General features: G+C 34.6%; 1 protein-coding gene across 3 annotated transcripts in view; it reads right to left on the reverse strand.

Moving 5' to 3' along the window:
• Window positions 1-24,145, reverse strand: part of FCHO2 (FCH and mu domain containing endocytic adaptor 2) — a 119,842-nt gene that overhangs the window by 37,850 nt on the left and 57,847 nt on the right. For all 3 annotated transcript variants that reach the window (XR_015552045.1, XM_087430200.1, XM_087430201.1), the window contains 8 exons: window positions 23,552-23,624; window positions 19,988-20,012; window positions 11,793-11,853; window positions 11,338-11,510; window positions 9,897-9,908; window positions 9,523-9,547; window positions 7,901-7,943; window positions 3,927-4,018 (listed from right to left, as the gene is read on the reverse strand). Coding sequence is in view for 2 of the 3 variants with exons in the window: in XM_087430200.1 (XP_087286326.1) it covers window positions 3,927-4,018; window positions 7,901-7,943; window positions 9,523-9,547; window positions 9,897-9,908; window positions 11,338-11,510; window positions 11,793-11,853; window positions 19,988-20,012; window positions 23,552-23,624 (504 nt within the window). In the remaining variant the exon portion in view is untranslated. The remainder of the gene's footprint in view (window positions 1-3,926; window positions 4,019-7,900; window positions 7,944-9,522; window positions 9,548-9,896; window positions 9,909-11,337; window positions 11,511-11,792; window positions 11,854-19,987; window positions 20,013-23,551; window positions 23,625-24,145) is intronic.

The following is a 24,145-nucleotide window of genomic DNA, read 5'->3' on the forward strand; positions in this document are numbered from 1 at the left end:
AATGTACTAATTATAAATTAACCATAAACTTATAAATTATCAATGAATCTATCTGCATAGATCTAGAAGCCTCTGAAGGAGACTACTGCAACAGTTGACATGTTTAAGTGTCTTGATTGTGTTTTGTTTTGTGGTGATGGTAGAGGTGGAGCTCACTTCTAAGAAATGTCTATTAGCTGCAGTATTTCAAGAAATATGAAGTGACCTGTGAAGTACAAAAGCGAAGAAGTTAAGAGCTAATCTAGATCTGCCCTCTGACATTAACTAAGGGGAACAGACAACGCGTGTTTCCCATACCATTCTTTATCTGAACAAAGGCAGAGACTATTCTAGCAACCAGAAGCAATGACGAAGATGCAGAAGAAAATCAGCAGCACTGTTAGCTTCTTCTGTCAGTAATTTTTCAGGACAGGTAATATGGCAAAGGTCACTTTGATCCTCCGAGATACAGCTGTTGGGAGATCTCTCATCCAAAGCATCAGGGAACCCGAAGGTATTTTCAGCTTTACAATGCTATCTCTGGAATGCCTTCTGAGCTCCACTGGTATGAGTAATTCTAACAAGTTCCTCAGTAAAGGAAATCCACTGACTTTGCAACCATGAAGCAAAAGGAGACTTTATCTGTACTCTCTGGTGGTGTGGTTATAGCAGGACAGCATAGGGGGTAGTGGAAGAGTCTGGTGACAGGCTTTCTAGACCCAGACTCTGACCTGGTTTCAAGGCAAGATTCAATTATACATCCAGACAAATCAGTGGGAGAGAAAGGAGAGTCCCTGTTCTGCTCTTCAAGGTCAGCTGAAGGACAGGAAAGCAACTGAAAACTAGAAGCAACAGGACAAGTCTAGAACTAAAATATAAATCTATGCAGCCAAATAGTTATCTTGTTTTAGTTTAATGTTAATTTAATTACTCAAAACTAGAAAACTTTAATAATACATGGAACAAGAGCGTGAGCTCAAACTTTATATTAAATGAGGAAAATAAGTATGAGCATACGAAACTTAAAATACATGAGTAAAATTGAAGGTCCAAAAATATATAAAGTCAGAATTATTCCTGTTTGCCCAGAAGAGCAAAAAGCAACTCTAACAGTTGTTAAAAGTCTAAAAAGATTTGACAAAGTGTCAAAGTGACAGAGCTGTGTGCATGTGTTACTCAACAAAGTGCCTGACTGGCTAGTGACAAAACTTATAACTGTCATAGGAAGTAGAAGAGACCAAATCAGTGCTGGAGTTAATATAAAAAACCAGCCTAATATTTTTCAAAAGTTAACTTCATGGAATTTTTGCAGAGCACAAGTGCTCAATTAATCCATGGGCAGAGAAAAAATGGTCTATACTAGCACTTATCAAAGGGGACGTAGGTATGAGATATTTATATTAAAATTTAAATATATATATATAAATGTTTATTTACAGTCTACATGGTACAAGAGGCAACTGAACCTATTTCTGTACCAAGTTCTAAGCATGCTTTTTAAACATACAACCACACTGGAAGGTTTAACATATCAGTTATTAACTGAATGGCTGGAATTATTTTCTTAGACTGCTTTAGCTGAAAGGTCACTAATGGATTAGGATTTTCAAAGGGACAAATGAGAGCAGGGAATAATCTGACAACCTGGACCTTGATAAAATGTGAAAATGGGTACTTGAGTAAGATGTTAAGATGAGGGAGAAGTGCATTGCACAAAGAGATGGAAGAAAATTTAAGACAAAATGCCTATTTCACAATTTCACAAAACAAGAGAATCACAATAATGTATTCATCAGTTTGATCAATAATTATATTCTGTTCAAGTGAAGACAATAATTACTGTATAACAGAATAATTATCTCTTTTCAACGTCACTAACATGTTTTGAAGGGCAAAATAATTTATGACATTATTTTTCAAACTAGATAGAAAGGTTTAAAAATGCATACCAAAAGAATTTAAAAAATAGCAAAATGTTAATAAATGTCTTATCATTTCCTAGCTATTAAACATCAAATGACCACTGAATGAAAATACCACATTTTTTACCTAAAGTTGAAAGTGATATGGGCAAAACATTCCTTAGACAGGTAGCAAGAGGAAAAGCAAACATTTTTTGAAAAGAAAGAGATTGTGCTAAAGAAAATAGCGAGCAACAAAGGGCAGAGTCACGGAGAAACTTCTATACAACTAAAGCCTCTGTGATGTAATGTGAAAATTTTTATTAAAGATTTAAAAAAATAATTCATAAAAGACTATTAACAACATAACAAACACTGCTCAGGACCCTCTTCATTCTAAAAGCAAAACACCATTCTGACTTTTTTACTAAACAAAAAAGAGACCTTAACAACGACTTCAGTTTTTCTGATACAATTACTCTCCTTATTTTCTATTAGTAAGGTTAGTTTTATTAAACTAAATAGCAGGAAATGCCCATTGAGAAAGGCTATAATGCCTTCAGAATAGCTCAACTATCTACTGACTGTTTCTCACTGTTTTATAAGTATTAGGGACAGATTACCTTCCTTTCAAAATTCCAAATTGTTTTGGGTTAAGGTTGCTGAAAATCCACTTATAGTTTTTTAAAATACTAGTTTCTAAACAGTCTAATTTTAAATACTAGTGTTTATTTTATTATTAATAGTAAAATGTTCCAACATGGCTTGTTTTGTTAATCTGCCAGAGTATGATGAATGGAACAAAGATTTTAGAATTAGTAAAATACAGGTTTGAACCTATGCTTCATTTCCCAGTTATGAGATCTCAGAGAAATTTTTGATCATCTCTGAGCTCTTCTTTTTTCATCAATAAAATAGGGACAATAAAAAGGACTTCATGCAGCAGTTAATCAGGTGAAGTTAAATGAATGTGCGTAGCTCCTAGCAGAGTGCGATGGCAGGAACTTGATCAGTTCAAGTTTCGCCCCACCATTCCAGTACTCCCTTAACCCCAAACACTGGACGGCATTTCTGAAACCCCAGAGGAGGGAGGGTGACGATCAACGTAAAGTGATTTTATTTTCTTGCTTTAAAAAGCAGTTGTTTTATTAAATATGCATTTTTGATGCCTGCTTTGATTGTTGGCTAATGGGATTTTATATTTTGAAGAAAAGAGAAACTTAACATATTCTTGCCAAAACAACTAAAAAGCATTCATCAAGTTCTCTCACATATTGCTTGGGAAGTGCTGAAGCCTTTCTGGAAAGCAGTTTGGCAATAAGTATCAATGGGCATATCTTGTGACTCATAAATCTTGCACTGATAACTTATTATAAGGATATTATGAGACATGTGCACAAACTTTGTTATATCCATGGATGTTCATAATACTAGAAAGTTAGACGTAACTAGAAGGTTCATCAAGAAAGGACTGGTTACATTAATGCACATCTATGCAGTTGAATTATCTATAAACAATAAGAATTATTTGGGCATTGATATGAAAATGATGCCAAGAAATAAATATATAAATTTAAAAAAATTAGTGTTTGATAAATTTTTACCATAGGGTCTTTAAGCTAAGTTAACGAAACCAGTATAAAATCACTTTTTTTTTGGTGAGGAAGATCAGCCCTGAGCTAACATCCCATGCCAATCCTCCTCTTTTTTGCTGAGGAAGATTGGCCCTGGGCTAACATCCGTGCCCATCTTCCTCTACTTTATAGGGGATGTTGCCACAGCATGGCTTGACAAGTGGTGTGTTGGGGCGAGCCTGGGATCCGAAGCTGTGAACCCCGGGCAGCCGAAGTGGAGCATGCACACTTAACCACTGTGCCAACAGGCCGGCCCCTAAAATCACTTTTATCTAGCAATATAATCAAGAGGACAAGTTAAAAATTTTTTTGATCATTAAGTACCACACACAAGTGACGAATAAATCAATTAGAAAAAAAGTACTGCATTTCTCAGTTTAAAAATAAGAAAAAATATATATATTTTTTTTACCTGATGATGATGAAGTTAGGGAAGCTGAAGAAGATGAATCAAGAGATGGTCCAAACAGGGGGTCCCAAGCCAGTAAATCACTGGTCCCTTTCCTACCATAACATTTAAAAAAAAGGATTTTAACAAAGAAATATTTTATTAGTATAAAATCCAGTCACTTATTTTTATCTCATAGAATTATAACAGCTCAATATATGATTAAAAAGTTGGATATTCTACCAACGGACTATGTTAAGAGACTTAACAGATTTAATAAACCAATATTTGTTAACTGCTATAAGAAGAACCTACAGTAACATTACATGAAGCTGGCAAGGGAGAGTAGGGAAACTTAATCCCCACTGACGGCACCGTGTTATACTCGAGCAATCTCGGGGCTGTGAGAACGGAAACGACGATTCCAGCTCTACAAACGAAGCCCAGCAGCAGAGAGTCTAAGGAGCTGCCTGAGGACCACAGCTACTTAATTCCACACAGCGTCAGGCCTGCTGACCCACACTTCACACCCAGTTTTGCAGAGAAAATTTCTTAAGTAATACGAAACCAGGTAGGAATTTTATAAGGCCACACTTACTTTCAAAGACGAAGAAAAACGGTAAAGGATCTTTTTTTTCAAGTACTTCTCAAGTACAGAATGGTGGTTCTAGCCCAAGGACTTGACTGAAACTTTAAAGGCCTGATCACTACAGTCTACCACCCATGGGCGAGATTTCTCCCTGGGCAATCCACTGCCTGGGTCTCTGAGGGGGTCTGGAGAAACGTTTGGATCATACATGCCTTTTGATGAGAGAGAACCAAGACTACGGACAAAATCATCAAGAGCATCAACATTCTAGTTTCAAAAAACTCAACATGCTACATAACCAAAGATTTCCCTCCACTCACCTCTTGGAATCCACCGGACTAGTTACTTTCAGGATTCAACTCTTGGCTCTTTAATACAAACTTTTATGGGACTTTCTTTTTCATTTTAGTCATACCCCTTTTAAGATGCCTAATCTCTAGGATCCTGAAGCACCTCTGACCTTTGCCACCACCTATTTTTTTTTAATTATTTTTTTCAGCTTTATTAAGGTATGACTGACAAATAAAAACTGAATACATTTAAGGTGTGGAAAAAAAAAAGAAAATACCCATTAAAATGATATTTTAATGTATAAAGCTGCCATTATTTTTTTAAAATCTTAGGAAACAGGCCCACTATGATGAAAATGTTACAATAAACACACATCTAGTATCTCAACAAGCACCTACGTGGAAGCACACTACACCTTGTATGATAAAGCCCAGAATCACATCTGGATAAATTCCTAAAAGCAAAGTTTTAAAACACTAAACAATGTATCTTTAAAAATACTAAATCAAATGAATACCACCACTGTGCTCAATTAGTGCCTAGCTTCAAAAGTATCAAATAATTTTAAACAATCCATTTAATTAAGCCTACTTTTACTTATGCAAAAAAAAAACATTAAAAGAAAGTATTCTTATTGATAGATACACCAGTGAAGAAGAACCCATGCAACACTGGCTTAAAACACTTTTTTCTATTTAAGAAGAACTGGCAACATGTCCTCTAGCCCTCTCCTTTTTCAACTGTGAAAATAAAGGGAAACCTCATTAAAAATGGAGTCAAGAGGCCAGAAGGGGGAGCTCCCACACAGCACCACTCAAGGTCAATTACAGGAAAGATAATCAATTACAGACTCCAACAGAAAGAAGTCATCAACAGGAAGACAGCCGTTACAGATCTCAACAGAAGCCATCAATAGGAAAGAATCATTAATTATAGGAAGAAAGTACACTGTATCCCAAACAGAGACCAACAACCCGTAACTCAGCCAATGAGAAACCATCAGAACCTTGAACTCTTGCTTTTCTCCAATGGACTTCCGTTCAAAACAACCCCTCCCAATTTCCTTGCCATATTCACACCCTGTTTTCCCTGCATAAGCAATCAGAAGCCTCTCGCCTCTCATTGGCCAGTTCCACTAAATTCCTCAAACTGCCTCAAACAAGAACTTCCAGGAGGCATGTGTGATTCTGGGTTTGCCTCCGCAAGGGAGAGCTTTCTTTCCATGGATCAGAGTAAGTGCAATGAACAAATGATTAGGAATCTCTCCCTAACACAAAAAGAGATGGCCAATTCCACAGCCAAAGCAGTTGTGACCCAACAACAGTCACTTAACTCGTTGGCCAGGGTAGTTTTAGGCAGCTACAGTAACAAACACCTCATGTTGCACGTGGATAGACACCTCTGGGGAAGCAGAGATCCAATTACATAGAATTAGAGCGCAAGCACACTGGTTAACACAAATTTCACCCAATAACCCACTGTCTTTTGATTTCTTCAGCTGGTTACCCCAAGGTCTGGGTTCCTCATTTAGAACTATCATACAAATTGGGCTTGTTGTATTGTTCTTCATCTTGCTTTGTGTACTTGTTTTTAAACTCTGTACCAACTGCCTGTCAAACCTTTATAAATATAACATACCTAATAAGGTGATGTAAACACAACCATTTGAAATGATTTCTGATGCTTACGACCTCCAACAACTATAGACTTTGAATATGAGGTGCCTGCAAGTTCTCCTTCCTTGCCTTCCTTGTCACTCAAATATGGCCTAAATGGTTTCCAACCACTATAGATTTTCCCTCCAACATGGTACATGACAACAAGGAAAGGTCCTTCCTGGCACCAAGGGACAAAACCACTATGCACAGAGAACCTAACTCTTGATCAGCGATGCTTTAGGAGAAAGATCTTGATCAAGAGGGAAAAATGTGAAAAATTAATAAAGGGAAACCTCATTTAAAATGGAGTTAGGAAGCCAGAAGGGGGTGCTCCCATGCAGCACTACTGGAGGTCAGCTAAAGGAAAGACAGTCAATTACAGACCCTGACAGAAGTGGTCAATAGGAAAAAATCGTCAATTACAGGAAGCAATGTACATTGTATCCCAAACAGAAAGTGACAATGCCAGCAACTCAGCCAATGAGAAACCATCACCACCCTGAACTCTTGCTTTTCTCCAATGGACTTTCATTCAAAACAAACCCTCCTAGTTTCCTCTTTCTTCTTTATAAAACAGTCCTCTCTTTGTTGGATTTGCCTGTGGTCTGCCATAGCATGCACTTCCTCGATTGCAATTCCTTGGCTATTTCCAAATAAACTCGTTTTGCTGGTAAAATAACTGGCTGTTTTATTTTTAAGGTTGACACAACTTAATTGAGAGACTTCCTCATCTTGAAGCTCATGAAGTATACAGTTTATCTCACAAGGTCCTAGCAAAAATTGAAGGAAAAAGTGAGAAAATTTCCATGAAAATAACTAGTTGAAATACAGACATGTATGTATTTGGATACTATCATTTATTTAGAAGTAGTGAGGCTACCGAGGCCAAATACAGTTAAATGGATTTTTTTTAAAAACTATTATAAAAAGATATTTTGTCAAATGAGAAATAATTTAAAACAACCAAAAACTCCACATGGTGTTTCACAGCTTAGAAAACAGGACGATTAACAACACTCTACTGAAATTGAAACCGCAGAGATAATAAAACTCTCTAGAAAAAAGGACAAAAGAAGGATACTTAAAATTTAAATGCAGTGGGGAGGAAAGGATGAATAGACAGAGGACATAGGATTTTTTAGGGGCAGTGAAACTATGATATTGGTGAACACATGTCATTATCCATCTGTCAAAACTTATAGTATGTACAACACCAAGAGTGAACCCTAATATAAGCCATGGACTTTGGGTGATACTGATGTGTCAATGTAGGTTCATCAATTGTAACAAGTGGGGGACTCTGATGGTGTGGGACTCTGACAGTGGAGGAGGCTGGGCATATGTGGAGGCAGAGAGTATAGGCAAAAACTCTGTACTTTCCACTCAATTTTTGCTTTGAACCTAAAATGGCTCTAAAAAATAAAGTCTATTTAAAAACAAAATTTTAACATGAAACTTACTCATTGGATGCAGCAGATGGCTTTGATTTTGTTAACTCTTCACCTAATTAAAAAATTGAAATATTATGAAAAAATTCATAATCTGAGTAATTTTTTAATATAAAGAGAAACATGACCCACATCTCATCACTATGAATAATTTAAAAATCCTGCACTAACATAAATGTAATTTAAACAATTATGAAGAAAAAGAAAATAAGCCTTTAACAAGTTTTCTATCATGCTTAAGAATTTAAAATAGCTGAATTTCTGCTAAATCTTTATATTTTTTTCCTAACACTTTTGGTAAAAAATGACTTAAGTCAACTAAACTATCATATTCAGTAAAATAAAATTGTTGTTCAGAAGAGAAAAATATGGACTACAACTTTAAAACTTAGAAAAACGTGTTTAAATACTTATGAAAGTTATTACTCAAGAATTTAAATTGATGAATCATGAAAGTATTTTTCAAGTTCTAAAAATATTAATAGTGATGATTATATTGACCAAAAGTAGTTATTAACTCTTGAAGGATGTCCTATTTTGAAAAGTTAAAACTTTTACAACAACCTGGAGCAACAGCCTTTTTATAAGATAGTCTGTTTTGCTGCCTTTTGCATTGTAATGTGAATCATTTCGTAAGCAACTAACAGGCAAATAGCATCAGTCACGCAAAAGTCATGTTGCTTCATCAGCAATTTTCCCTGTACTTTAATGTTTTGCATCACCAAGCAATAGCTGACAAATGCAAAAGACATCAACACGGGTGACTGCTGCAAACTATGAGGAATACCACACCGTACAGGATGCCCCTTCACACCACATTCTCCCATTTGGCTCAGTTTGGCCATTTGTTTTGCCTCAAAGTGCTTATTGTGCTGTTCTCCATCCTTCTGCATTTTGCCCTCATCTCCATAATTTTTGAGCTCTCTTTATCCTTGTTTTCTTCACATCCCCTATCACCAAGCTACTCACCATTTCTTTTTTAAAAGTAAAGTCCTACTTTTAGTTTGGTATTTATTATGAAATTAATAGGTCTTTTTAATCGTGTTAGAATCGTACTAGGATTCATGTTACAGTTTTTATTAAGCGTTGTGTTTATAAAACTGCACAGCTTTTGAGTGGACTGCCTCACTCTTTTACCCACAACCCTTGTTATTTCTAATGCATGATTCTACAAAAGATGTTAGCACTCCAAAAACATTTTTAGTATAATTAAGTTACTACACTAAAAACCACATAACAGAAACTGCAACTGTGATGTGACTTACAAATAGGTAAAGCTCAAGCTTACTCATCTTATAAACGCCTTCCAGCTCTGCCTTCCAGCTCAGGAGGCAGAGCTATGCCAGTTCAATAGCTGAACATTCTTAATCAGAAGCTACTCTTTGGCTTTGTTGATCTCTGAAAAATGTTGTAGCCATGTATTAAAGTTTAAGGCATATCTCAACACTTTTAAAAGAAATAACATAGATAAGTTGTCTTCTGTTTAAAATAAGCATCCTTCTAGTCTATTGTTAAGACTCATGATGAGAAAAGACCAGTTATTTCTATAACTACATACATAAGGCTACAAGCTTAGCAAATTGCCTGATAAATTTTAATAGACATAAAATAACCAATTTAAATGTCAAACTTACTAGACGAATTCCGATTCATCTGTACCTAAAACAGAAACGCAAAAACTAAGTGCAATTAAACCAATAAATTTGTTAATGAAATATTTGGTAAAATGCTAATACTGGGAACCTAATTTTAAGTTGTTTTTAGTATATCTGCTCAATTCTAAACTGTATTTACATAAAAAAATATACATAAAAAGCTTTCAGTAATTTTTGTTTTATAGTAAAAAATAACAATACATGTACCTTTAACATTCAATAATAATATCTACAGCAAGATACTATGACTGGCTAATTTTAAAAATTTAACATAAATATTTTGAAAATCAATGTTCAAACATTACAATGATTTTATAAAGTCAATAGGTAAAAATATAAAATCTTGCACTTACTGGGCTGTGTCTCTAGTAGTACATGGAAGGAAAAAGAAAGACATAGTGTTCATTTTAGAATTCAAAATATCATATTTTCCTGCTCTAATAATTTGTCTATTCCCTTCTGAATCATACCTAAAATCTATACACCTTAAAACATATACATCGCTGAGGGAAAAGACACTTAAGCTAGATAAGCAAACTGGGCAATGAAATATACTCACAATGTCCTCTTTCCAAACCCAATATTAACTACTAAAAATTTTCAATTTATTATTTGAGTATGAAAGTAATACATGTTCACTGTTTTTTAAAAATAGAAAAGAGAGAAGAACACAAAGAAGAAAATTTAAAAGCATCAATGATCTCACTACCCAGAGATAGATATTTAACATTTCAGTATATATTCCTCTAGGCTTTTATTTATTTACATATATATTTTAACTTAGCTTTGTTCTTACAAAATAAACATTTTTAATGGTTTCACAACTTCCTACTTCATATATATACCATAATTTAATCTTGGCATTAATCTTAATGTTAAATAGTAATGGAAGAATAAAATCTCACTTCGAAAATCTTTTTGGTGGAAAAAACAGTTCTAAAATTAAATTGTAAAAGCATATGACTGGGATAAAAACACTTTTTTCCAAACAATTAAATACAGAGTACTTAAAATATATAATTAAATAACAATACAAAATGATCAGAACTTTTTTTCTCCATTATTAAGGAGAACAGGTTTAATATCAATTATGATGAGCACGTACAGATATACTACACTTATTCTAAGATGTCCTTTTTCCCACAGTTGAACACTTCTGGATTTAGAATATGACATCAATGGAAAGACCTAATATGGTGATGTTTTTCCCCCTCAAAAGTTATTTAGTATGGTATCTTAGAACTGAGGAATTAACCACTATCACTAAAAACTCTTATCTTTGCCTTTCCTTGTATGAAAAGTATGGAAAAACAAACATGTAGTGACAGACAAAAAAATGTAAAGATATAATTTAATCTTTAAATTCATCATTTTATGGAATTTCCTTTTACATAAGGGTCACAAAACACGGACGAAAAACTTTAAAATTAGATGAGGAAAAGATTAACAATGTCAGTTCACAAAACTCTGCCTGAGACATAAAATACAACAAATGGCAGAAATAGTGGATATTCTACATTTTTGGTTCCTTGTAAAACACTTTCAAAAGGAAGCAAAACTAAGCAAAACTCACAAGTTCATTTGCCTGTATAAACATTATAAACTATATACTTCAATAAAGCTGAAAAAAAAAGAATTATTATAAACTAAATATTTCCTCATCCAACGTGCTTAACTACTGCTAAATGATGTTTCATTTTTCATTATTCCTAAAATTAACCAGACGGAGGCAAATGAGCTAAGGAAAAAAAAAAGGCTTCTAAGGAGTACGAACTTGCTCATTTTCTTACTTACAGATATTGCAGGGGAGAGCGTTATATTTCCTATAGATACTTTCAATTCATCCAAGGAAGCCATTGCATGATGTGAGTTATTTGGATGCATAGGTTTGATTTCTATCCGATACTTCTTTGGTTCTTCATCATCAGAATCAGAATCACTAGATGAGTAGAAATGGTTCTCTTTGGTATGTGAGTATCAGTTAAAGAATTGTTTCTAAATTACCTTAACGCATAACCAGTTTTTCACATTTATAAAAAGGAACAAAAACGTTTAAGAGAGAAGATGGACGTCAGAGAAATATAACTACTAACTTTTACTAATAAAAACATGTCAAATGATGAACATAAAGTCATTTTATTATAAATAATTAACAATTTGATGAGTCTTTATTAAATAATAGATTATGTTGTTATAACTATCTACTTATATGCCAACACAATCTATAAGAATATCCAGATGATGAAGGATATCATTCTGATTTGCTTCTGGTTTTATACTATAGCCTTCTTCATCTACATCAGGAATGTTCTATGGGAAAAAAGAAAAAAAACTTTAATGATGGCTCCAACTACGAAAATATTAAAGATTAGCAAAATAGCCTTAACTATTACTGAGGGGCCATATCATTTACCAAGTATCAACAAGTTAACAAAATTATTAACATTGTGGGAAAATTATATCTTTTTAGCTAATTAGCTTCAAATCACACTCCATGCTTCAGACGTCTGAAAGAGAAAAGCACTGCAAAATCAAACAGGAGAAACACTGAAAGGAAGAGAACAGGTATTTGGGTAGGAATGCCAGCAATTCTGTGGATAACCAGATCTTCACCCAAATCTTCAAAGTGAAGAAATAAAAGCATAAGACTATGTGTGTCCGGGGAAGAGAGGTGGTGAAATCAGAGGACTGACAGTTTAAGTAAATGGAAATATATATCAGAAATACAGAAAATAGAAATAAAAGACTACCAAGAAAATTAAAACTCCACTGAAATACCATCTGTTACCCATGAGACTGGCAAAAATTCAAAAGCTTGAAAATACACTGGTGGCAAAGCAGTGAGGAAAACTCTGACGCTTTGCTGGTATAAATACAAAATAATACAATCCCTACAGACAGAAGTTCAGCAATATCTAACCAAGAGACACGTGTTTACTCTTCCACCCAGAAATTGTACTTCTAGGAATTTACCCCAAAGATACACCCCCAATAATTTAAAAATACATATGCAACAAGGTTATTCATCAAAGATTATTTATAACTCAAAATTACTGGAAAGTACCTAACTGTTAAAGCAGAGTTGAATAAATTATGGCACATACACAAAATGGAGTTCTATGCAGCTATTAATAAAAAAGATGAGAAAGGGTTCTATGAACTGATAATGGAGTAACTTCCAGGAACTACTGCTAACTGAAAAAAAACCAAGTATAAAAGAACACATATATATATTTTGTGTGTGTGTGTGTGTGTGTGTGTGGAGGAGATCAGCCCTGTGCTAACATCTGCCAATCTTCCCCTTTTTTTGCTGAGGAAGACTGGCCCCGGGCTAACATCCATGCCCATCTTCCTCCACTTTATATGGGATCCTGCCACAGCATGCCTCGCCAAGCAGCGCGTCAGTGCGCGCCCAGGATCGGAAGCGGCGAACCCCGGGCTGCTGCAGTGGAGCGCGCACTAACTACTTGCACCACCGGGCCGGCCCCTATATATGTCTTTTAAGTGAAAAAGAAGGGAAAACTTAAAAACATATAGATATCTGCTTATCTTTATGAAAACAAAAACACTGGAAGGATAAATCGGAACACAATAAAGTTGGGGACCTACAAGGGAGGACAACGGAACAGAAGGGATACAGGAGGAAGGGACACTTCTCTGAGTATGCTTTTGTGTTAGGTAAGAGAATATTCCTACTTTTAGGAAATACATACTCAACTATTTAGAGATAAAGGGCCATAATGTATATAATTTATGCTCGAATCAATCAGAAAAAATTATACATACATACATAAACACATGCACATGCGTAGGGAGAACACAACTGTTAAAGCAAATGTAGTAAGAAGTTAAGGGTACACAAGCGTTCTTCGTACAATTTTATTCTTGCATTTGTTTGTAAGTTAGAAGTTGTTTCCAAACAAAAAGTTTTAAAAATTAAAAGAAAAAAAGACTACCAAGAAATGCTAGGGTATCAGTTGTAAGTGGGCAGACAATATCCTTCTGCTGGTAAAGTCTGTTGTTCTTCCTCCAATCACTTGCTAAAGCTCAGCAAGAGAAATATGAAGGATTGCTAATCTGACAGGCACAGCACAAGGTCAAGGAGAACTAAGGGCAGAATTTACATGGCTAAAGCTTCCAAGGGGAATAAACAGTCTAATGTAGCCAGCAGTGAACTAACAAATGGATTAAAATCTACAGGTGAAAAATCTAATATAGGGTAAAAAGCAGATAGATGCCACAGATAAAAAGACGACAAGTGATGTAGTCACGACTCTAGAAGTAGAGCACTTTCTTCGAATTCTACATATTGCTTGCTAACATGCAAAGAAACTTTGCCAAATGTGGATTCATTAAAAATTAGAATGAAAAGTTTTCTCAGAATACTTTATTCCTATTCCCAGTACTGTAGAAACACACATACCAGATATTTAATCTCCTAGAAGTTGTAGCTGGGATTTGCTAACTGACACTACTGTTAAATTTGTTTACAATATGCTATACAGGATGATGTAATAATTTAAAATACTGAGCTGTTCTCTATAGCACTGAGTAAGCTGTTTTCCGATCAACCTCCTGCAGATTACAACTATAAACTCTGGTCAAAATACAGAAACAACTATCTGAAAGTACTGGAGAATGAACTAGAGCAACCATTTAAAAAGCTATACAAAGTGATATGCTCAAAAACTCTAAAAATAAATCAAAATGGAATTCTAAAAAAGGTTCACATAATCCACAGGAAGGCAGGAAAATGAAAACAAAAAACAGAGGAACAAACAAAACAAAAAACACAATGGCAGACTTAAGCCCTGACATGTCAATAATTACATTAAATATAAATGATACAAACATAAGAAAAGAAAGAGATTGGCAGAATGGATTAAAAAAAACATGACCAAACTATATGCTATCTACAAGAAATTTACTTCAAATATAACATAGGTAGACTAAAACTAAAAGAATGGAAAAAATATACCATGCAAACATTAATTAAAAAAAAAAGTTGGAGTGGACTGTCTTTACTATTAGACTTCAGAAAAACAGAGTTCAGAAAGAAAATTACCAGGGTCAGAGAAGGGCATTATGTCCACACAAAAACCTGTACATGATTGTTCAAAGTAACTTACTTCTAAAGCCAAAAACTGGAAACAACTAAATGTCCTACAACAGGTGGATGGTTAAATAAACTCTGATATATCTATAGCATGCAATACTATTCAGATATAGAAAAGAATGAACTATTCATATATGCAACAACTCTCCAGAGAACTGTGCTGAGTGAAAAAAGCCAATCTCAAAACGTTACATACAGAGGTATGAGTCCACTTAAAAAACATTCTTGAAATGTCAAAATTACAGAAATGGAGAAAAGATTAGTGGTTGCTAGAGGTTAAGGAGGGGGTGAGGATGGAACAGAAGTGGCTATAAAAGGGCAATCAACATGAAGGATCCTTGTGGTAATGGAAATGTTCTATTTGGACTGTATTAGTGTCAATATCCTAGTTGTCAATATGTAACAGTGTCAAGATCCTATACTACAGCTTTGCAAGATAGTACCATCAGGAGAAACGGGGTGAAAGGTACACGGGACTGCTCTGTACCATCTTGGCAACTTTGCGTACATTGATAATTACTGCAAAATAAGTTTTATTTTAAAAAAAGCAATGATTTTCAGTGTACTAGGTTTTCAATGCTAGAACTATTCATAGAAACCTGATATTAATAAAAACTTATACATTACCTGTTTACACCTTTGTCCATTCAATCCATGGTTTCTATATTAGGGCCCCACACAGCTGGAGCAAAGAGTTAAGTTAAAAGTAGTATGAAGAAGAAAAGAGCAAGTTACTTCGCCCACCAATCTTAAACGTGGTTTTGGTGGATAGTGATGGCAGTGATTTAAAAAAATATATTAAGATAGAGCTCACGAGTCAGTGGAATAAGTTTCTCAATCTCTCTGTTTGGAATGGGGAAATTGGCCAAAAGTGAAAGAAAAGACCAATTCATACTTCCTTGGTTAATCCTCAAAAGATGTAGTCCCTCAAAATAATTTTTTAAATTACATAGACCTTTTTAAAAAGGAACACAAAATGAATAATAATTTCCCTACCAAGGTAGATTACTGATTTTTTTAAGTAATTAGTAAGACTAGCCATAAATAAAAGGTCATATAAATAGGCCATAAATAAATAATAATAGGCCATAAATAAAGAAATGGAAAGATATCCCATGCACATGGATTGGAAGAATAAACATAGTTAAAATGTCCATATTACCTAAAGCAATATACAGATTCAATGCAATTTCAAAGAGAATTCCAATGATGTTCTTCACAGAAATAGAACAAAGAATCCTTAAATTCATATGGGGCAACAAAAGACCCCGAATAGCTAAAGCAATCCTGAGAAAAAAGAACAAAGCTGGGCCGGCCCTGTGGCTTAGCGGTTAAGTGCGTGCTCTCTGATGCTGGCGGCCCGGGTTCGGATCCCGGGCACACACCGACGCACCGCTTCTCCGGCCACGCTGAGGCCGCGTCCCACATACGGCAACTAGAAGGCTGTGCAACTATGACATACAACTATCTACTGGGGCTTTGGGGAGAAAATAAATAAATAAATCTTAAAAAAAAAAAAAAAAAGAACAAAGCTGGAGGCATCACCATCCCTGACTTCAAAACATACTACAAAGCTATGATAATCAAAACAGCATGGTACTGGTACAAAAACAGACACACAGATCAATGGAACAGAATTGAAAGCCCGGAAATAAAACCACACATGTACAGACAGCTAATCTTCAACAAAAAAGCTAAGAACATACAATGGAAAAAGGAAAGTCTCTTCAATAAACGGTGCTGGGAAAACTAGGCAGCCACACGCAAAAGAATGAAAGTAGACCATTATCTTTTGCCATAGACAAAAATTAACTCAAAATGGATCAAAAACTTGAAGGTAAGACCTGAAACTATAAAACTCCTGGAAGAAAACATAGGCAGTACACTCTTTAGAGTGTTCTAGAGGGATCGTTTCGAATTCCATGTCTACTGAGACAAGGGAAACAGAAAAAATAAACAAGTGGGACTTCATCAGACTAAAGAGCTTCTGCAAGGCAAATGAACCCAAGATCAAAACGAAAAGACAACCCACCAGCTGGGAGAAAATATCTGCAAATCATATACCCAACAAGGGGTTATATATAACGAACTCACACAACTGAACAACAAAAAAACAAATAACCTGATCAAAAAATGGGCAGAGGATATGAACAGACATTTTTCCAAGGAAGATATACAGATGGCCAATAGGCACATGCAAAGATGTTCAACATCACTAATCATCAGGGAAATGCAAATCAAAACTACACTAAGATATCACCTTATAACCACCAGAATGGCTATAATGACCAAGACAAAAAAAACACAAATGTTGGAGAGGATGTAGACAAAACGGAACCCTCATACATTGCTGGTGGGAATGCAAACTGGTGCAGCCTCTAAGGAAAACAGTATGGAGATTCCTCAAAAAATTAAAAATAGAAATACTTTATGACCCAGCCATCCCACTTCTGGGTATTTATCCAAAGAACTTGAAATCAACAATCCAAAGAGGTTTATGCTCCCCTATGTTCATCGCAGAATTATTCACTATAGCCAAGCAGTGGAAACAACCTAAATGCCCCCTCAAGTGATAATTGGATAAAGAAGATGTGGTATTTATATACAATGGAATACTACTCAGCCATAAAAAAGACAAAATAGTCCCATTTGCAATAACATGGATGGAGCTGGAGGGTATTATGTTAAGCAAAATAAGCCAGACAGAGAAAGACAAACACCGTATGACTTCACTCATATGTGGAAGATAAACTAACAAAGAGACAGAGAGAACAGTTTGGTGGTACCTGGGGGAAAGGGGTAGGGGGTGGGCACAAGGGGTGAAGGGGCACATGTCTATGGTGACTGACAATAATGTACAACTGAAATTTCACAACGTTATAAACTATTATGACATCAACAAAAAGAAAACAAAACAAAATGAAAGCCTCCTATCCCTGCTAACCACCACTGTAATCCTCTGTAATCCCCAAAGGTGACCACAATTAAGTGTCTTGTAAATCATTCTTTTTAAAAAAGGGAATACACATACCCACACGTTTTCAAAACACCATTACTTAAAAGATCATACTTGCTTTTATTTAGTAAGCTCTTTCCATACCAGCAGACACAGAGCAACTTAATTCTACAATATCTGATTATTACTTTACTAAGTGAATGTTTACTAATGTATTTAACCAATCCCCCTTTTGATGTATACTTTAGTGTTTTCAGTTTTTTGCTAATATAAACAATGTGGAAATAAACATCTATCTCTACCTCTCCCTCCCTTCCCCTCTATATACGCATATATCTTGATCAAGCACATATATATATATGTAAAGTTTGTGACTACAGCCATAACAGGAAACTCCTAGCAATAGGATTACAGGGTCAAAAAGAATACGCATTTCTTATTTGGGGAGATAGTGCCAAACTATCCACAAGACAGATAGTACCAATTTATATTCCTACCAAGAGTGTGAGTGTATCAAAACTTTTGCCAACATGATAAGTGTAATAGTAATTCCATCAGAATTAGACTACTATTTTGAACAATATTTCTTTTTTTTTTTTTTTTGTGAGGACGACTAGCCCTGAGCTAACATCCAATGCCAATCCTCCCCCCTCTTTTTTTTTCTTGAGGAAGATTGGCCCTGGGCTAACATCTGTGCCCATCTTCCTCTACTTTATATGGGACGCCGCCACAGCATGGTTTAACAAGCGGTACGTTAGTGCGCACCGGGGATCCAAACCTGCGAACTCCGGGCCACCACAGCAGAGCGCGTGCACTTAACCACTGCGCCACTGGGCTGTCCCCTGAACAATATTTCTTATCTTTATTCACAACTTTTATTTATTTTTATGAAAATTGCCTGTTTTTATCCTAATGCCCTTTTCCTACTGAGGCACTTGTTTAGCTTTTATACTGATTTGTATAAAAACTTTACAAAGGAAAGTAATTAGCCCCTTGTTAAATGTCTTGCTAATAAACTCTGCCAATTTATTTTTAGTGATTCAAAATCCTCTATGGTGTATTTTTTCTAATTTTATAAGTTTTTCATTTCTACACAAATTTATCAATCATTTCTTATATGGCATTAGAATTTTGCATCCTCTTTAAAAACCCTTTTCTAATTCCAGATAAGTACTGACTAAAAATTGGCTAATACTGATCATTAAAGAACAGTATCAATGAGCTGAGAAAATTAAAAATGTTTTATTTAAGAGAGTATATATAAAATAAAACATGAAGTATTAAGGATTTTATTGAATGTTGCAATCATCAAACAAATGCTATAAATAATTAATTTAGAAGTAAAATGCATTTTGAGTACTAAAGTAAACACCAAACATATGCTGACTTTTTCATTCAGTCCTAAACCAATGGTATCCAGACAGGCAAGTGGTAAGGTACATGTTATAGCTCCAAAAACACTCTGACAATTTCAACTCTAGAGCTCATCAGAAGTCTATTTTATTTTCACCATAAATTTAATGACAAATCATAATTTTCTATTTTAAAGCTGAAATATAAAACAAAAATACTAGTTTTATTTTAGTTTAACATAAAACACAATGTTTCACAAAATATCTAGTCCTTTATTTTGGTACATTATTATGCTGTAAAAGACTAAAATGTTTTGAGGCCAGAAGAAACAATAACTATGCAAGCAAGAACAATAAGCAAAGGAGACAGACAGCTGGACTCCACTCCACTGCTCAACATGACAAGTGTCTAATAAACAATCTGAAAGAGGTGTCTTCTACACATTACTTACACCACGTGGTCAACCTACTATTGCACTGTAGCCACAGGGAGCTCCATCTGATGTCTTCCTTAATTATATATAAAGAAATAAATTCCAACGAAAAATATAAAAAACTTTCTTGAAAGCAAAACAAAAAAAGCACAGAAAAGTACTGACCATGGTTGTTGCTTCTAAAATGATAATCTCTTAAACAAAACTCAAATACATGACAAATAAAGTAGAATTTTAATAGATCTAAGAATAAATTAGTAAGAGCCCCACATTTTAAAAGAAAGTATGCAGATTTGAGATCTGGCATATTTCCCAGGAAAAACAATATGCTATGGCACCATTCCAATTTTAAAAGTAAAATGTCCACTTTTCAAAGGTAGGTAGAACTACTTTCTATTTAATACAATTGCATCTGGCAATATAAAGCCAAAAATGCATCTGTAAAATAAGTTTAATAGTGAATTTACAATAACCTGGTTAGTATTTCTCTTGGAAAGATTTGTAAACAACTCAACCCAAAGACACGGGGTATTTCTAATGAAAATAGCTAATTTAAATTGTTTATATCAAAGTAAAATGTACTTACAAGTGAATCTGCATCAGGGCATTCCCTATTAAAACAAACAAAATATTAGAAATATTCAACTATTAGAACTATCTCATAAATATACTATATTGAAAGTATTTACCTTGGTTTAAACATAACTTTTATTTAAACTCTATAAAAATATTTAGAGAAATCAAATTATGAAGATTAAAATATATCAAATGATTTTAAAATTCAAAAGGCATTCCTATACCCATAATCCATGACAAAATAAAACACAAATAGCTCACAAGTATTTTAAAAACTACTTTCAAAAGTACTTTTTTCCCATGAATATACACATATCATGCAATATACACACATCATATAAAGGAAACTGTCAGTCCTACAAGGATTTCTAGTGGTTTTTAATTCTTCGGGGAGAGAAAATTAAAAAAAAAAAAAAAAAAATCCCTCAAAGAAGAAAGCTTGGCTTAAAAAAAAGGCTATATTTATATTTATTGGTAAATAATGGTAAATAACATTTTTAAATAAAATTTTTTTAAAACTTCAGTTTCATTTGAAGTACTTCCCATAAGCTAGTATATACAGAAGTCAAAAACACTTTTCTCCAAATATGTTCAATGAGTAGTCAGGCTTCCAGTTGGAATAGCTTTCTAGTATAATGTAATATGTAGCTGAGAACTGGTATTTTATCTTTTAACTGATAAATAAATATGAATTTGGATATAAACTAGAAAAAAACTACTATTTTAAATGTAAAACTAAAACATAAAGAAGACCAACCTTCTCAATTAACCAAATATAGACCTAAATATGTAAAATTAAAGACACTGAGGTCATGAGGAATAAGGTTAGAAGAATTTCTACGTACACATTCCAAAATAAATTCACAAACAAAAATTAGAGTGCACATTTAAAAGGCATTTGGATGAGCTACATATTCTTTGGCTTGAGACAGTTAATGTATATGCTATCAGAATCTGCCACTCTGACTGGAAACACAGGCAGTAGGCACACCTGAAGAGCCAAATGAACTAATAATAAAAAGTACTAAATAATATATAGGACAAACAGGTAATCCCTATCTACTCGAAGACTAGCACAAACCAGAAAAAGCTACAGACTGAAGAATTTTGTTAAAGGAAGACTAGATGCAACAGACTGAAAAAATGAAACGAGAGGGAGAGGACTACACTGCTCTGCATCCAAACTGAAGCACCAAAGAGACAGGGTCAATGCAAACCTCGTGTGTCTTTATATCCACTCAGAAGTCACTTAAAATCGCAAATTCTGAGAAACAGCTTCCTTATTATTGGTAAATGAGGAATATTACATCAAAAAACCTATGCATACTCTGAGGAAATGTTCCAGAAAAGGCACTATAATAACAAATTCAATCCCTCTACAGAATCAAATCAAATAAGATGTCAGAACACCTCTTCGTTCTGTTTTAAAAAGATATAGTTCAAATATAAAAGTAAGTGTAGAAGTTCCAAACAGCGTATTCTCTGGCTTTAAGCCGGATCTGCAGTCTTTGTGGTAAAGCGCTCATCTGTGCGCCTTCACAGTGGGCTGTAGAGACTGCGGAAGAAGCCCCAGGAAGAGCAAGCTCCAGCAGGACCCCTCTTCCACGACTGCTGGCATTTCCAAAGCCTTCGGGCTATGAGAAGAAGCATGCCAGGAGCCTCGGGCAGTTCAAGCAAAGTGAATTCTAACATTCTTCCTGCCAGGAAGCGCTGAAGGGAGGCGATCATGGTGCAGAGGGTGACGCACTGGTTTTCTGCCTTCTCTTTGGTAAAAAATATTCCAACATCCAAGTGGCCTAATGATCATATTTGAAAATTACTGATCATGGAAAACTATTTTAAAAACATGGAACATACAAAATATATTATAAACTCCCTGAATAAACAGCTGTGAAAACCATACATTATAAAAATATTTTAATTTTAGGTCATTACTCTTTACAATATAAGTCACTAACAGATGAACTGGCTATATTTAAAAATTTTACTTCCAAATCAATCATTTTGACTTCAATACATATTTCCAATGTTATAAAAAGAGATTAGGTTCCGTCCCCTTTATAAATGCTCAAAAAAGAAATTTGCAGAAGAGATGGTTAACTATAGATATAAATCACTTTGCAATTGGTCTTAATTTGTTAACCAAATAAAACTTGGAAGGCGGGAGGAAACAGACATTTGGAATGGTAGAAACTCTGAGAAACTCAGAAGATAAGAATGTTAACGAGGTAGGAGGCAAGAGCACCCACAGAGCACATTATTCTCTTCCCGTATTGAAAATGTGAGTGCCCACCAAAACACTACATCTCCTGAGAGTTCTGCTGATCATGCTAGAGAAGCAGAGATTTTAAATGAATTTTCAGCCACTGTTACTGGGTCGATAAATCACTCAAGACTTTTGATTAGTGTCTCTTCAGTCTAAATGGGCTGAGTAATTACGGAAAGAAAGATTCCTTTAATTCCAGTTTCTCTCTGGTTAATCACAGCTCAATGATTCTCAACCCTGGGTGGATACCAAGAGTTACATACGCTGCTCAAAACAAACAGAAACTATGCTGGGGCCTCATGCCCCAAGAATCTGGTTTAATTGGTCTGAGGTGGGGCCTGGCATAGATACATTTATTTTAATTTCCTAGGTAGTTCTAATGTGTAGCCAAGGTAGAAAACTTCACTTTAGCTAACATTATTTGAATTTCTTGTATGCTAATTATATATTCTTTGTATACTAATTTCTTATTTTTAAAAAAAGGTAAATTGGATTTATATTCCACCCTCCATCTAAAAATAATGACCTGGTATAAATGTTTAAAACACGTTAGAGCTTTTTTTCTCCCCATTTAACATTTTCCATTTATGTATCCATATACGCTATATGCCTATATGCTGAGCCGTCTAGGATGTTCATCAAATTGCTGATCACGGGTTTTTTTCTTAGGCATTAAAACATAGAAGAGGGCCGGCCCCGTGGCTTAGCGGTTAAGTGCGCGCACTCCACTACTGGCGGCCTGGGTTCGGATCCCGGGCATGCACCGACGAACCGCTTCTCCCGCCATGCAGATGCTGCGTACCACATGCAGCAACTAGAAGGATGTGCAACTATGACATACAACTCTACTGGGGCTTTGGGGAAAAAAAAGGAGGAGGATTGGCAATAGATGTTAACTCAGAGCCGGTTTTCCTCAGCTAAAAGAGGAGGATTAGCATGGATGTTAGCTCAGGGCTGATCTTCCTCACAAAAAAAAAAAAAAGACGACTGTTTAGTTTTCTCTGCACTTTTAATTTTTCAAAAATATGCATGTATCATTTTATAAAATAACAGTATCTTTAAACTTTCAATTTCAAGACACTAAAGCTTTCAAATCTTAAAATTTTAAAATAATATGAAAAGTTAATATTTTTTAACTAAAACCAGAAGAGCTGGCAAATGTATTTAGAAAAGTTTGTTTTTCACACCTTAGACATCTACACTGAGTTATTTCCAAAAGAATTTTTTCTTTTCAAATTCAAAACAACGGTCTTATTCTTAATTACTTATAACAACAGAAAAGATTTTAACAAAATTTAATATACTTACACGGACTCTGCATCCTTTTCCTTTTTAATTATTCCTGGCAAACCAAAAGTCTTTCTTTTCCTTGGTTTTATACCTTAAAATAAATGCATATTATAGAAATGTAACTGTTCCTGATGAATGTATTCAGCTTATGAATGTATCTTGTATCTTGACACATAATTTGCTAATAACTGTTGATACTAAACTTGGATGCAAGAAATAAAAGTATGAATGCTAAACCCTAATATTTAAATCACATAGTCTGTTTAGACTTTTCTCATATTAATATAATATAGCCTATTATTCACCAAAAGGTTATAGAACATTCACTTGATGGATTAAATTCTCCTTTCTTCTCCTAAGTCTTCCCTAAATCACCTCAAGCAAAAAGCATTTGCAGATATCTTAAAACTTCAAAGAAAGTACATTATTCACTATATGAGATTTTGTTATAAATGTCGGTCAAATCATGTTTCCTGTCTAGAGGGTCACAAAATATAAATGTGCTGTTTTAAATAAAAAGATGACACCACAGATCCATTAGCAATATAATATGCCTAAAATGGCAGTTCTTCCTCCTCTTCTTACATGACAAATTGTTTTTTAAAGGTCATT

Source organism: Ceratotherium simum, chromosome 4 (assembly GCF_057802395.1).
Source record: "Ceratotherium simum simum isolate JZ-2026a chromosome 4, ASM5780239v1, whole genome shotgun sequence".
Lineage (NCBI taxonomy): Eukaryota > Metazoa > Chordata > Mammalia > Perissodactyla > Rhinocerotidae > Ceratotherium > Ceratotherium simum.